This window comes from Podarcis pityusensis, assembly GCF_964106645.2.
Source record: "Podarcis pityusensis genome assembly, chromosome: 16".
Lineage (NCBI taxonomy): Eukaryota > Metazoa > Chordata > Lepidosauria > Squamata > Lacertidae > Podarcis > Podarcis pityusensis.
In genome coordinates, this window is record NC_138041.1 from 30,406,310 (window position 1) to 30,420,374 (window position 14,065).

Consider the following 14,065-nt stretch of genomic DNA (forward strand, 5'->3'; position numbering starts at 1 on the left):
GTTGGTAGATTTTAGGTAAGAGAAGAAAGGTACATGGGCAGGTGAGTGAAAATATGGTAGCATTTGTGACAAGGCCCCTCACAGAGACACCTTTCAGAGAAAGAATGTAATCGTGCAAGAAGGTACCAAAATTATTTCATAGCTGACACATTTTAAGCTACTACAACAAGAGAAAAGCTCTTGTGGAGATTTGCATATAGGCCTTTTCTGCACACACAAATCAAACCATGGTTTAGTGTGAAGACAGGAAAGAGATTACAGATGCTGCTACACTCAGGGAAGCTTACGACAGGCTTACCTGGCTTTTGTGTTACTGAAACCCAAGCTTACGGTTTAGTTTTCTCCAGACTAACCACAACCTGTAAAACCCAGAACAAACCGGGAGCCCACATGTTCACACTAAACCATGGTTTGGCGTGGAGTGCTGTGGAAGCAAGCACACAAACCGATTGCAACATATCCTATTCTGTACAGAGCACAAAACACTGGTTGGTCTTTTAAGATGTCACTGGATTCTTGCATTTTATTTCATAGCTGGGAACCCTATCATTTGCAGGTCTATGTAGATGGCAGGCCATCAACTGTTGACAGAAATCAATTATTTGTATTTACAAAGGGGTACTTTGTTGATATAATTGTCCCACTTGACAAAACCTGAAGGATTTGGGCCTAGCATACTTTAAGGACCACCTCAGACCTTTTATCCCAGCTCAGTCACTGAGATCAGAGGCTTAAATGGCCTTTGACTTTCAAGTGTCTCTTAAAAACCTTTTTATGCCTTTGTAGCAGTTTAATTTTTATTTTTGAACAGCCAGTACACCCCTGTGCATTTTTATTTTTTCTTTTAAATGGTGTTTTAGGGTTCAACACCATACACTGCCTTGATAACTCGTATTTCTGGTGGTACAGAAATACTTCGGCAAACAAATAAAACTCTTGCCTTCGCACTGCTAAATTAATCTGAGAATTGGCAGATCCAAAAATGTAAATAACCATCTTGATACCCACTCCCCATTTTTGTGTGTAATTTCAAATTTCTTGATAACTTAGGCGCCAAGGCAGGGCACCCATCTAAGATATGTGCTCTGAAACACCCTGCCTATAATTGGCAAGGCAGGCATTCAACAGGTGGAGCATTCCAGGCACTTGGTTTGGGCCCTTTACACACACCCACACCCACACACCCCGCTTCAGTGTAGAAAAAAAACACACAGCAGGTCCCCACCCCCCAAAAAAAGATAAAGTAATAAAAGTATCCCTTAAAAAATTAGGACCAGTTAAAAACACACAGAAAGTTAAGACCACAATAAAATAGACTAAAGCTCGCACAGATTTTCTAAGCGTAATAATGACCATTGCTGGCTGCTCTTTTTCTTCCCTGCCTCCTACTGTCGTGGCTTAAACCGGTCGTGTAGCAGGCAGGAATTCAACAGGCAAAGCCTCCCCCAATAGGGGAGAATGCAAAGGCGGGACCCCAGGCTGGGGAAGGCTTCCCCGGTTGGATTCCTGCCTGCCAGGGTCCTCTCCTCTCCAGCCCAGCTTTGCAGAGGCGCCTGCTCCGCCTCCGCCCGCCTGCGACCCCCGCCGACCATGGGGGATCCCCGTACCTGAAGACAGGGCCCGCGCTGTACGGCAGAGCCCGGGCTTGCGCAGGAAGCGCGGGCTCGCTCGGCACAGCGCCGCCATGCTGCTGTACGGCAGCCCAGCTTCCCCGCGAGGACCCCGGCCTCGGATCAGGGGCTGCCCGCGCGAGTGCCTGGCTGCCTGCTCGCGCCGCCTCAGACGCCCCGTCGCCGAGGGAGGAGGAGGAGCCAGGCGGGCGGCGCGGAGAAGGGTCGCCTTAGGTGCCGGATAGGTGAGACTCGCGGGGGAGGAGTCCGCGGTGGGAAGGGCCCAGCCCAATGGGTGGGGCCAGCCACCTCTCCTCTTTCCTGGCAGAGGTTCAACTGGTAGAGCATGGCTTGGCAAGGCAGGCATTTAACAGGTGGAGCATTCCAGGCACTTGGTTTGGGCCCCTCTTCTCTACCCCAGCAGAGGTCTAACTGGTGGAGCACGAGCAAATGCAGGCATTCAACAGGTGGAGCATTCCAGGCACTTGAGTGGGACCCCTCTTTTCTACCCTGGCAGAGGTCCAACAGGTAAAGCATAGCTTGGCAAAGGCAGGCATTCAACAGGTGGAGCACTACAGGCAGTACAGTGCACCCATCTAAGATACGTGCTCTGAAACACCCTGCCTATAATTGGCAAGGCAGGCATTCAACAGGTGGAGCATTCCAGGCACTTGGGTGGGACCCCTCTTCTCTACCCTGGCAAAGGTCCAACTGGTGGAGCATGGCTTGGCAAAGGCAGGCATTCAACAGGCGAAGCATTCCAGGCATTTGGGTGGGACCCCCTTCTCTACCCTGGCACAGGTCGGTAGACTAGGGCTTGGCAAAACAGGTGGAGCAATCGAGACACTTGGTTTGGGGCTCTCTTCTCTACCCTAGCAGAGGTCCAACTGGTAAAGCAGTGCTTGGCAAAGGCAGGCATTCAACAGGTAGAGCATTCCAGGCACTTCATTTGGAGCCCTCTTCCCTACTCCGGCAGAGGTCCAACTGGTAAAGCACAGCTTGGCAATAGCAGGCATTCATTAGGTGGAGCATTCCAGGCACTTGGGTGGGACCCCTCTTTTCTACCCTGGCAGAGGTCCAGCAGGTAAAGCATAGCTTGGCAAGGAAGGCATTCAACAGGTGCAGCATTCCTTTGCGCAGATAGTAGGTTGGGAATGGCTGGAAGGTGGTTGTTTTTGTTTACGCTGCATTGTTTGTGTGATTCTGCTTACTAAGACGGACTTGTTGCTGTTTAGTCAGAGCACATCACAAGAGGAACAGGAAGGAAATGATGTCTGTGCAACCAAAGACAGGCATAGGCAAACTCGGGCCTCCAGATGTTTTGAGACTACAATTCCCATCATCCCAGACTACTGGTCCTGCTAGCTAGGGATGATGGGAGTTGTAGTCCCAAAACATCTGGAGGGCCAAGTTTGCCTATGCCTGTCCAAAGATGTTGGTGAACTGTAGCTCTATGACTTTGTCAGATCCCCCATGCCTCCTTCCCAAAGCCCAGTGCCTCCTACCCAGCTTTAGGAAGGCAGCATGAGGGCTGTGGGGACGTCAAAGGTTGCCAAGGGCCGCCAAAAAGGCTTTAAGGGCCACATACAGCCCTCAGGCCATGTGTTGGGCCGCCCTGAATTCTAGACAAAGGTCCCAAGTTTCCCCCTCCTGATATATGAACTGACAGATAAGCCAACCTAAGGGCAGTCACTCCTGTATGGAATAGTTCATTTGAAAACATGCTCTAACAAAATGGAACCTCAAATCAAATCCTTGCAGGCTGCCTGGGTTACTCCCAGCATTCCCTTTTGCTGCAACTTGACACAAAAACCCTGCACAAACACTATGCAATAGAAAAAAGGCAAAGGGACCCCTGACCATTAGGTCCAGTCGTGGCCGACTCTGGGGTTGCAGTGCTCATATTGTTTTATTGGCTGAGGGAGCCGGCGTACAGCTTCCAGGTCATGTGGCCAGCATGACTAAGCCGCTTCTGGCAACCAGAGCAGCGCACGGAAATGCTGTTTACCTTCCCGCCGGAGCGGTACCTACTTGCACTTTTGACGTGCTTTCAAACTGATAGGTTAGCAGCAGCAGGGACCGAGCAACGGGAGCTCACCCCGTCACGGGGATTCGAACCGCCGACCTTCTGATCGGCAAGCCCTAGGCTCTGTGGTTTAGATCACAGTGCCACCCGCGTCCTTATATGCAATAGAAAGAAATATCATTATCCCTACCCCATCCTCTGCCATCGCTCTCTCTCCCGGTGCTGGATTTTCGTATAAGCTAAACAAGCTATAGCTTTAGGGCCCCACTCTCTTGGGGGCCCCCAAAAAAATTAAAGGGAAAAAAAACCCTGGATGTACATTTCCAAAATATAAGATAAAAAACAAATAGAATAAAACCTACATACAGCAACAGTGTTTTGTGTTGTGTAGCCTACTATGAGGGAAGTAATGGGCCCTGCCTGCTAGCCTACTCCCTAAAATATCACTGGTTTGCTCATTTCTATATATAGGGTGCCTAGGGTGAGTCTTTGTAAACTGTGTTTCTAAAGGAACTTTTGTTATTGCCAAATGCCAGTGTGTCTGCATTATTCAGTTTGTTATGAATAAAAAATCATTTTAAGTTAGAGCTTAATAATTATTTCACTATTAATATACTTCTTCTTAATTGTATTTCACTATTAATATACTTCTCCGTAACTTTATTTCAGTTCCAACAATTACTTGATAGAATACATATTTTGTTATGTGCAAACGGCTTTAGATACCTATTAGCTCCATAAATTACCATATAGCATATATTCAACGCAAAAAAACAGGCACAATTTGTTGTTGACAAAGGACAGCTGGACAAATAAAGGGCCCCATTACCTTCGGTAGCTTAGGGCCTCATCAGACCTAAATCCTGCCTTGCTCTCTCTCCTCGCTTCCCCCCCAATATCAATAACAATAAAGTCCCACACTGAATGTAAACGAACTGTGAAAAAGACTCGATTAATTGAAAGTGGAGACGCTGTATGTACTTTTCCTTGTTTATTTGTTTGCTTTGTAACGCAGAAAATCTTTAATAAAAATTAATTTCAAAACAGCGCAAGTCTTTTCATATGAAATTGTATTTGCCACGCAAGTAATCACCTTGAAGACAGTTATCTTGGAGGTAATTACTCGCCTGGTACTGATACAGCAAGTGCAATTTCGTATGAAAGAACTTCACCTCCACAGAGAGCGGAATAAATTCCTTCCATCCATTCATGTCCAAGAGCAGTTCTTTGTTGGCCCAACTTCCTGTGCATCAAGGTGACGTTAAAGACATTAGAAGCTTTGTGGGCACAGACGGGATTTAATTTCACCTCTGGCTCCTGTTTTCAATGCCAATACCTGGCCATATAAACATATAAAAGGTTGATTATAAAGGAAGGGAAATGTTGGTGTAACTTGATCCAAAAACCTTAGTCTCTTCCAGCATTGGTCTTTGCATGTTGAAAGCCCAGCGGCTTTGCTTAGTCATGGATTCATCACATTGCTATCTATCGAAACATTTGTTGAAGCAATGTGTCAGCGTGGATGCCGTGTTGTGAAATGTACACTGCGCACGTCTAAAAAACAGAGAGGGGTGGATTGTTTTGCCCCTTTGATGGAATTGTTGTTCCACTCCTTTGCAGAGTTATGCCGACTTACCAGTTCATAGAATATTATTGTTGTATTGCTGTTCATTTAATCTCTGTACCACTTCATATTTTTAAGGGGGGAAACAATCTCAAAGCGGTTTACAGCCTACATTAAAACAGCAAACAATACAATCCAGAACAGAACATTGCTGAAGAAAGTCAGATATAAAGTATCTATTTAAAGCAATGTCATTAACAGGAAAAGGGACGCGGGTGGTTAAACCACAGAGCCTAGGTCTTCCCGATCAGAAGGTCGGCGGTTCGAATCCCTGCGACGGGGTGAGTTCCCGTTGCTCGGTCCCTGCTCCAGCCAACCTAGCAGTTCAAAAACACACCAGTCAAAGTGCAAGTAGATAAATAGGTACCGCTCTGGTGGGAAGGTAAATTTCGCCAGAAGCGGCTTAGTCATGCTGGCCACATGATGCGGAAGCTGTACGCCGGCTCCCTCGGGCAATAAAGCAAGATGAGCGCCGCAACCCCAGATTCGGCCACGACTGGACCTAATGGTCAGGGGTCCCCTTACCTTTAATTAACAGGAAACTAAAATATTATCTTAAATGTTTCAAAATGAAACATTACAAAGGAGGTCAAGTACAGAATGCACATTTAACGCAGCAAAGTTAAAGAAAAATGTATATCTTAAAACAGCTCAAAAGGAAACAGGATCAAACTAGAGGATGGTGGCAGGGCTGTGTCCTCAAATCAGGAGAGTCATGAATAAGGTGCTGATGGCTGTCTCACAGAGGCCTCCACCACTCACATTGTTGTCATAACGGCACTTTCGACCACTGGTCCATGGGGCCGCTTCTGCCATTGTTGCAAGTGGGGCAGAAGTGAAATTGATGCAGATGTTGTTACAGGATCAGTTCCAGCACTAATTTAATTCTGGGTGTATGCATCCTAGTACCGTATTTTTCGCTCCATAAGACACACTTTTTTCCTCCTAAAAAGTAAGGGGAAATTTCTGTGCGTCTTAGGGAGCAAATGCGTGGTCCCTGGAACCATATTGCCCAGGGGCAAAAAGTAGATTGTGCTTTTTTTTAAAAAAAGAAAGAGGGAAGGGGGTGTTGAAACAAAGCCGCTGAGCAGCTGATCGGCAAGTAATCGGGAGGGAGATAAGGGACTCTGGCGATAAAGTAGCTGCGGGGGGGGGGGGTAAAGACAATGAACTTGCAAGGAGAGGAGACAGGAATACTAAAACAAGCAATGAGGAGAGAAATTAGAAGAAAAGGAGGAGCAAAAAACTGCTCCAGCATTGGCGCAAAAACTTTGTTACAAAGCACGGATCCACATGGATCCTCAGGATTTTTGCATTAGGTCACCCCAAATTCACCATCAGATCACATAGCATGTCCATGGCTATAGACTGCACCAAAAAATCACGCATCTGCTGTTTCGTGGGGCGGCAATGGCGCAAAAATGTGGTTACAAAGCACGGATCCACATGGATCCTCAGGATTTTTGCATTGGGCTACCCCAAACTCACTGTCAGATCACATATCATGTCTGTGGCCACAGCATGAACCACAAAAATCATACATCCACTGTTTCGTTCAGAATATTTTTTTTCTTGTTTTCGTCCTCTAAAAACTAGGTGCGCCTTATGGTCAGGTGTGTCTTATGGAGCAAAAAATGGGATGTGGGTGGCACTGTGGGTTAAACCACAGAGCCTAGGACTTGCCGATCAGAAGGTCGGCGGTTCAAATCCCCACGACGGGGTGAGCTCCCGTTGCTCGGTCCCTGCTCCTGCCAACCTAGCAGTTCAAAAGTACGTCAAAGTGCAAGTAGATAAATAGGTACCGCTCCGGTGGGAAGGTAAACGGTGTTTCCGTGCGCTGCTCTGGTTTGCCAGAAATGGCTTAGTCATGCTGGCCACATGACCCGGAAGCTGTACACCGGCTCCCTCGACCAATAAAGCGAGATGAGCATCGCAACCCCAGAGTCAGTCACGACTGGACCTAATGGTCAGGGGTCCCTTTATGGAGGTAACCTTTATTAAAGGTAACCTTTATGGAGCGAAAAATACGGTAATCCGGGAAATTGTCCTAAGCCCTTGATCCTACAGATGGGGATGGCTCCTGTTTACTAAGACATGTTTGCTGTTGGCAGATTTAGCACATCAGCATTTCGGCTTCCCTAGAGATGGCGCAATAATTACATGCTGAGCAGATGTGAACCTGCACAAATGATCCCCAGGAGGGGCAGTGATGGGCCCAGGCTGAATCCCTTCACTCTGAGAGGGAAGGGGTTTGTCTTGAAAGGCAAAGCCAAGCGTTATAGGATCCAGCTAAGCTTAGGCGTTGTCAGCTGGTTGCCCTGAAACTCGCAGGGAATGCTCCTAAATTAGCCGCCCGATGTTCCTTTCCCCAGTTCCGCTGTCCTCATTTTGTGCTTTTGCGGACTGTTAGGTGAAAAATGTCCTTAGCGTGAACATTGGAGGCTGCCAACAAAATGTTGCAGCATGGAGGGCTTCTGTTCGTGTTCTAGTCAGACAGCCATGCCCTTTATGATGCTCCTTTCTGTGTCCCCTCCTGCCTGTTTTTCTCTCCTCCCCCCCCCCATTATTTCAGCATTCAATGGCTACTCAGTTCTCGTTTAGCTACTTTGGGGGGGGTGTCCTCCCCCCCTTTTAGGGCTTGCTCTTCTGCAAACCTAGGGGTTTCCTCAACCCCAATAACGTTTCCCTCTTTTTAAGATAACCAGATGAATCCTGGGGACCTTGGGAACACAAGGAAAGATCGTTAGATGTGCCGTATCTTTCTCCCCCTCCCTTTTTTAAATGATATACCAAAAAAGAAACAAAACAAAAATACAAATGAAAATATTGATAAACACAATATTAATTACAAAACAGACGTGTCGTATCTTTCAGGGTTCAGCCTTCTCCCTAGGATCTCTGGAACATCTTAGAAGTGGGGAAAGGATGCATGGTCTCTAGTGTTAATATGCCCGGAAACCTGCCAGTTAATAAATTTAAGAGAAGCCCTTTAGATCAGGCCAAAGGTCCATTTGGTCAAGCATCCAGTCCCTTTGGGCAACTGAATGCCAGGGTGGAAGCTCCACACTGCAGCTGTGAAGGTATATTTTAGGAACTCCTGATTAGCTATTTTCCTGCACACCCACCTCCAGGTACAGTGGTACCTCGGGTTACATATGCTTCAGGTTACAGACGCTTCAGGTTACAGACTCCGCTAACCCAGAAATAATACCTCGGGTTAAGAACTTTGCTTCAGGATGAGAACAGAAATCATGCTCCGGCAGCGTGGTGGCAGCAGGAGGCCCCATTAGCTAAAGTGGTGCTTCAGGTTAAGAACAGACGGACCTCCAGAACGAATTAAGTACTTAACCCGAGGTACTACTGTGTAACTTTCATTCATATATATACAACCTGTGTGCTGCTCACCTGGGCCAAAAGGGGATAGCTAGTACTGTATTTTTTGTTCTGTAAGACTCACTTTTTCCCTCCTAAAAAGTTAGGGGAAATGTGTGTGCGTCTTATGGAGCGAATGCAGGCTGCGCAGCTATCACAGAAGCCAGAACAGCAAGAGGGATTGCTGTTTTCACTGCGCAGCGATCCCTCTTGCTGTTCTGGCTTCTGAGATTCAGAATATGTTTTTTCTTGTTTTCCTCCTCCAAAAACTAGGTGCGTCTTGTGGTCTGGTGCGTCTTATAGAGCGAAAAATACGGTAATAATAATAATTGCAACAATGCCCTCTCACAGCTAGCGCTACCAAAGTTTGTTGACGGCGGCTTGCATTTTTGCAGGCTCTGTGCTCCCCTCTAGCTGCATCTATGCTTGCCACATCAGCCCTGACCTTTGGAACAGCACACAATGGGAAAGCAATAGCGCCCACTCAGCATTCCAGGCAGCATTAATTGCGCCACAGGAATTTCTGGAGTTGGTCTCAACAGACTCGCAGCACAGTCTGCACCATGTTTACACAGACGTGAGTTGTCTTGAACTCAGTGGAGTTTGCTACCTGGTAAGTCAGGTTGCGGTCTGAGAACGAGAAGCTGGACACCTGCGTGTGGAAATACCGGGAGGTGGGCGGGGGGGGAGGTCCTTGCACTTGTGCTGAGCATGGGATCCAGCTTTTGGGAAATCACTCCTTCGAAGAACAAAAATTAGGCAAGTTTCCAGCCCTTTTAAGATGCCTGGGAAATTGCGAGGGCAGCATTTGCCGGGCTTCTTGAGCTCCTCAGTTTTTATTTTTTAAAAAACGACGACAACAAGGCAAGCTGCTAGCTCTTACGATTATGCTTGGAAAGTGTGGGCTGTGCTTGGCAGGGGGCTGAGTATGGATACTTTTGCTACCCTGCAGCAGTCTATTGCCCTAGCTCTTGTTTAGCAGAAGCCTCAACAAATCATGTTAAATAATACACGTTAAACCTCTCAGGTTAAAATGCTAAGCTTGATCATGCACGATCATAGCTGTTATTTCTACTTCAGGAAGTTGGGGTGGAAAAATTAGATGTGACATTAACATGTGGAAGCAATTAATGTGTGCAGCTATGGGAGATCCTGAGCAGAATCAGGCCTCGGCCCAGTATACCTGAAGGAGCGTCTCCACCCCCATCGTTATGCCCGGACGCTGAGGTCCAGCGCCGAGGGCCTTCTGGCGGTTTCCTCACTGTGAGAAGCATAGCTACAGGGAACCAGGCAGAGGGCCTTCTCGGTAGTGGCGCCCGCCCTGTGGAACGCCCTCCCATCAAATGTCAAAGCGATAAACAACTACCTGACATTCAGAAGACATCTTAAGGCAGCCCTGTTCAGGGAAGTTTTTAATGTGACATTTTAGTGTATTTTTGGTCTCTGTGGAAGCTGTCCAGAGTGGCTGGGGAAACCCAGGCAGATGGGCGGGGTACAAATAAATTATTATTATCATCATCATCATCATCATCATCATGAAATGACGCCGGTTGCCAGGGTCTTGCTATCTCAGTTGTTCTACCCTAAGCCACCCCACTGTACCATATAAACATATTAAGCTGCCTTATAGATAAGTCAAAATATTGGTCCTTTTAGCCCAGTATTTAGCCATGAAGCTCAGTGGGTGCTTTTTCAGTACCGGTTAACCCAGCCTACCTCACAGGGTTGTTGTATAAATAAAAAGGCTCAGGAACCAAGCGTGCTGCCCTTGAGCTTCTTATTGTTGTCGTTTGGCATCCGTCTGTCTTGGGGACAATGGAGGAGTGCAACTTTGGGGGTGAAGTCAAACTGTCGGACGGTTGCAGCGCCTGCTGTGCTGTGGCTGTAGAGAAAAAATGCAGGCGAGACATGTTTTGTTGCAGCTGGGGCAGATGAAAGCATCCGGTTGTGCTACGGCAGATGCACCATGGCATTTCTCCTCTCTGCGCTCCTCCGAGCAGTCATTCCTCCTCTGGTCACTGCTGTGGATACATGACTTGACTTTCTGTCTCCAGCCACTGCGGTCGTGTGCAAGGGATTCCCTTACAGCGGGGTTGATGTTTAGTTGTGGGTGAACATATCAGACGACACAGTGATTCTTCAAACAGCTCTTGTTTATTCACAGGCCAGAACAGAACTGAACTGAAGGGTTCAACCAGCCTGTTTATATAGAGCTCCACTACAACGCAACAGTAACCATTTTCTGTAACTATCCAATCACTGAACGTCACTTTCAATCCCTTATTTGCATATGTGGACCTGAGTGAAAACTATCTACAGTATCCCCCTTCCGGCCCAGGGTGAGAACTTCAGTACATAACAGTTGACATTGCCAGCCTTTGTGTCATATACTGTATTTTTTGCCCTATAGGATGCACTTTTCCCCCTCCAAAAATGAAGGGGAAATGTGTGTGCGTCCTATGGGGCGAATGCAGGCTTTTGCTGAAGCCTGGAGAGCGAGAGGGGTCGGTGTGCCAACCTCGCCTTCGCTCCCGGACCCCCAGCCCTGAGGCTAAAAACGAAGCCAGGACAGCGAGCGGGATCCATCCCGCTCGCTGTCATGGCTTCTTTGCTCTTTGGGGCTGGGGGGGGGGAATAATTTTTTTCCCTTTTATTCCCCCCCCCCCCCCAAAATAAGTGCGTCCTATGGGCCGGTGCGCCCTATAGGGCGAAAAATACGGTACATCTTTGTAACACAGAGTTGGTCTGCCAGTGGGCCTGGTGCCTGAAGCCAGTTCCCTGTCCTTGGGGATGCTGCCATTTTGCGTCTGTGACAAAGCCAGGGTAGTTGTTGCTGGGACAGGAGTGCAAACATGCTGGGAATGTGGACTTGGAAGAGCACATCATTCTTTGAAACCCTGTCCTGGCATGTGATGCTCTGACAATAAAACAATGAACAGGGTGGTGGTACAGTGGAACCTCAGTTTTCTAGCATCTCGGAAGCCGAACAGCCTCCACTGCATGTTTTTCTTTTTTGCCGACTGCCCATTGCTTCTCGGTTTTTGAATGTTTTGGAAGTCAAACGGTCTTCCAGGACGGATTACGTTTGAAAACCGAGGTTCCACTGTACAATGACTACTGCAATTGACGCAAGATAATATCACCAAGACAACTATCTGTAAACAAACAATAAATGTCCATAAGTATGGCAAAAGTAGTTTCTTTCCCAAATACAGTGGTACCTCGGGTTACAGACGCTTCAGGTTACAGACGCTTCAGGTTACAGACTCTGCTAACCCAGAAATATTACCTTGGGTTAAGAACTTTGCTTCAGGATGAGAACAGAAATTGTGCTCTGGCGGCATGGCAGCGGCGGGAGGCCCCATTAGCTAAAGTGGTACCTCAGGTTAAGAACAGTTTCAGGTTAAGAACGGACATCCAGAACGAATTAAGTTCTTAACCCAAGGTACCACTGTAGTTTTTTTTATCTTAAACAATTGCAAACACAGTAAATAAATAGTTCACTTGTAATTTATCAGTGGTTCAGTGTTCATTTATTCTCTTTCCAAAATAGATTTTATCTTGAACAATTGGAAACGCAGTAATAAAGAGTCCTCTTGTGATATACCAGTGGTTCAGTTCTTGGACGTTGTTCCAGTAATCAGACGTTTTGTTACTAAAGAGCTTAGTCATCAAACTCTGTAGTAAATAATACACAAGAGAAGACAGTATGTAAATGACGCAAAGCAGGGGCATATCTGTCCCCATCTGCATGTTTCCATCGGGAGGAGCGCAGAAAGAGGACGATGTCCTTCCGTTTGTTAAGCCTCTGAGGAGCTGATGGGAGTTGTAGTCCAAAAGATCAGGAGGGCACCAGGTTGGGAAAGGCCGGTCTGCATTAATTATTATTATAATATATTTATTTATACCCCGTTTCCCCCCCTCTTGGGACTCTAGGCAGCTTACAGACGAAAATAAGAACCCCTAAAAACAGTCACTAAAAACAGTCAAGCATGGATAAGATTAAAACTATATACCTCTATAAAATCTATTAAAACCATACCAATAATTACAGTAAAAACAGCACGGCCCCATGCCATGCAGAAGAAATTGTATAAATGAGTTTTGCTTGCATAATTTAATCAAGTTGCAGAATCAAGCTGCTCTTAGTGCAGAATGTGACTTTAAGAATCGAGGCAGAATGGGGATGGTTTTAGCCAAAGTACAGGGAATCAAAAGATGTGAAAGTAAACGGGTGAAATCTACAGGCTTAATGTAGCAAAGGATCAAGCGTGTGCCTTTATGTCCTCCTTGCACCGAATTCTTTTGTGACCTCAGTCACACATCAGTCCCTCTTCCCCATTTCCAAGCATCTTTTCCTGTTGCTGGCAGAACGAAACACATATGTGGAATATAAAAACACAGCAATGCTGAGAAAACGAAGCACATGCCCCTGTGATAGGAATTTTATGGTCTTAGGTATATGGTGATGTTCATAACTGCACATACATAGATCAACACAGGAAGACCAACCTGGAACCATTTTGATTCCTAAACTGACCAAATCCTTTCTCTGCAAGGTTAACCTGGAAAAGCCTCCCCATTGTCTCTTTCCCCACAAATCCTGTCTCAAGGATATGTCTGTTTGAATAAGGTGTGAGCCTGTGACCTGGCCCAGGAAATAAGTATTTTACCACTACAAAAGAATGGCCAGGCTCCCCAGGAAATCCAATCAAGTAACCTGCTAGACAGGAGATAAACAACAACAGGAGAAAAACAATATTAAAATTTCTGTGATGTAGGTGGGATGTATCTGAGGGGTGGTCTTAGGTTACACCCCTTCTGTGATGTATGCATAATGTTTCTGGGGGTGGTCTTGATCTAGAGGATGGGAATTTCAAAAGTCTTTATAAGCCCTTGCACAGCAATTTTGGGGGTCCTCTTCCTCTCCTGCGTGTGAGGGGAGCACCCTGTTGCAACAGATCAATAAAGATCAAGCTTACTAGCAGCTTTGCTTCTCAATATTCTCTGGTTGGCCTCTGTTGTTTTCTCCTATCAATAGGGAACCTATGTAAGGATTCTATATGGGCTCTTGGATACCCCATAAGGGAAAAGGGCATATTTTTTATTTTACAACACCCCAAAGTGTGCATGGGTGCCAAGTTGCCAAGGTTTCAGGCAGAGGCTTTCTCCAGCTCCCAGCTCCTTTAGTGGGACCTTTTGCCTGCAAAGCACTTGCCAAAGCAAGCCAGATGGTATTCCCTGGGCAAGAGCACTTTCTTTCAGAGGAGTTCAGCTCAGGGGTGAATTGGCTCCTTACCTGGGCTCTTGGCCATGTCAGCTATGTGTCAGTAACCAAGTAACAGGGGGCGTGTCACAAGAAAATGCGCGCATCCCGAGGTGCTTTCTGAGGTCAGCTTTAAGAAACAGCTCCTGCAAGCTGAGTGAGGTTTG

At 46.7% G+C, this 14,065-nt stretch overlaps 1 protein-coding gene and 1 long non-coding RNA gene across 2 annotated transcripts in view; both read right to left on the reverse strand.

The window, feature by feature from the left end:
• TXNRD2 (thioredoxin reductase 2) overlaps nt 1-1,866 on the reverse strand; it is a 62,127-nt gene extending 60,261 nt beyond the window's left edge. Inside the window, exon 1 of the mRNA XM_080985162.1 lies at nt 1,608-1,866. Within this exon, the coding sequence (XP_080841288.1) occupies nt 1,608-1,686 (79 nt within the window). The 5' untranslated portion in view covers nt 1,687-1,866. The remainder of the gene's footprint in view (nt 1-1,607) is intronic.
• Nucleotides 1,867-11,635: 9,769 nt separating this feature from the next.
• On the reverse strand, nt 11,636-14,056 carry LOC308465429. Its single transcript, XR_013980430.1, has 2 exons — nt 13,932-14,056; nt 11,636-12,310 (listed from the first exon to the last, which is right to left on the reverse strand). It is a non-coding gene; the product is annotated as an uncharacterized lncRNA (long non-coding RNA).
• Between the last annotated feature and the right edge of the window lie 9 nt (nt 14,057-14,065).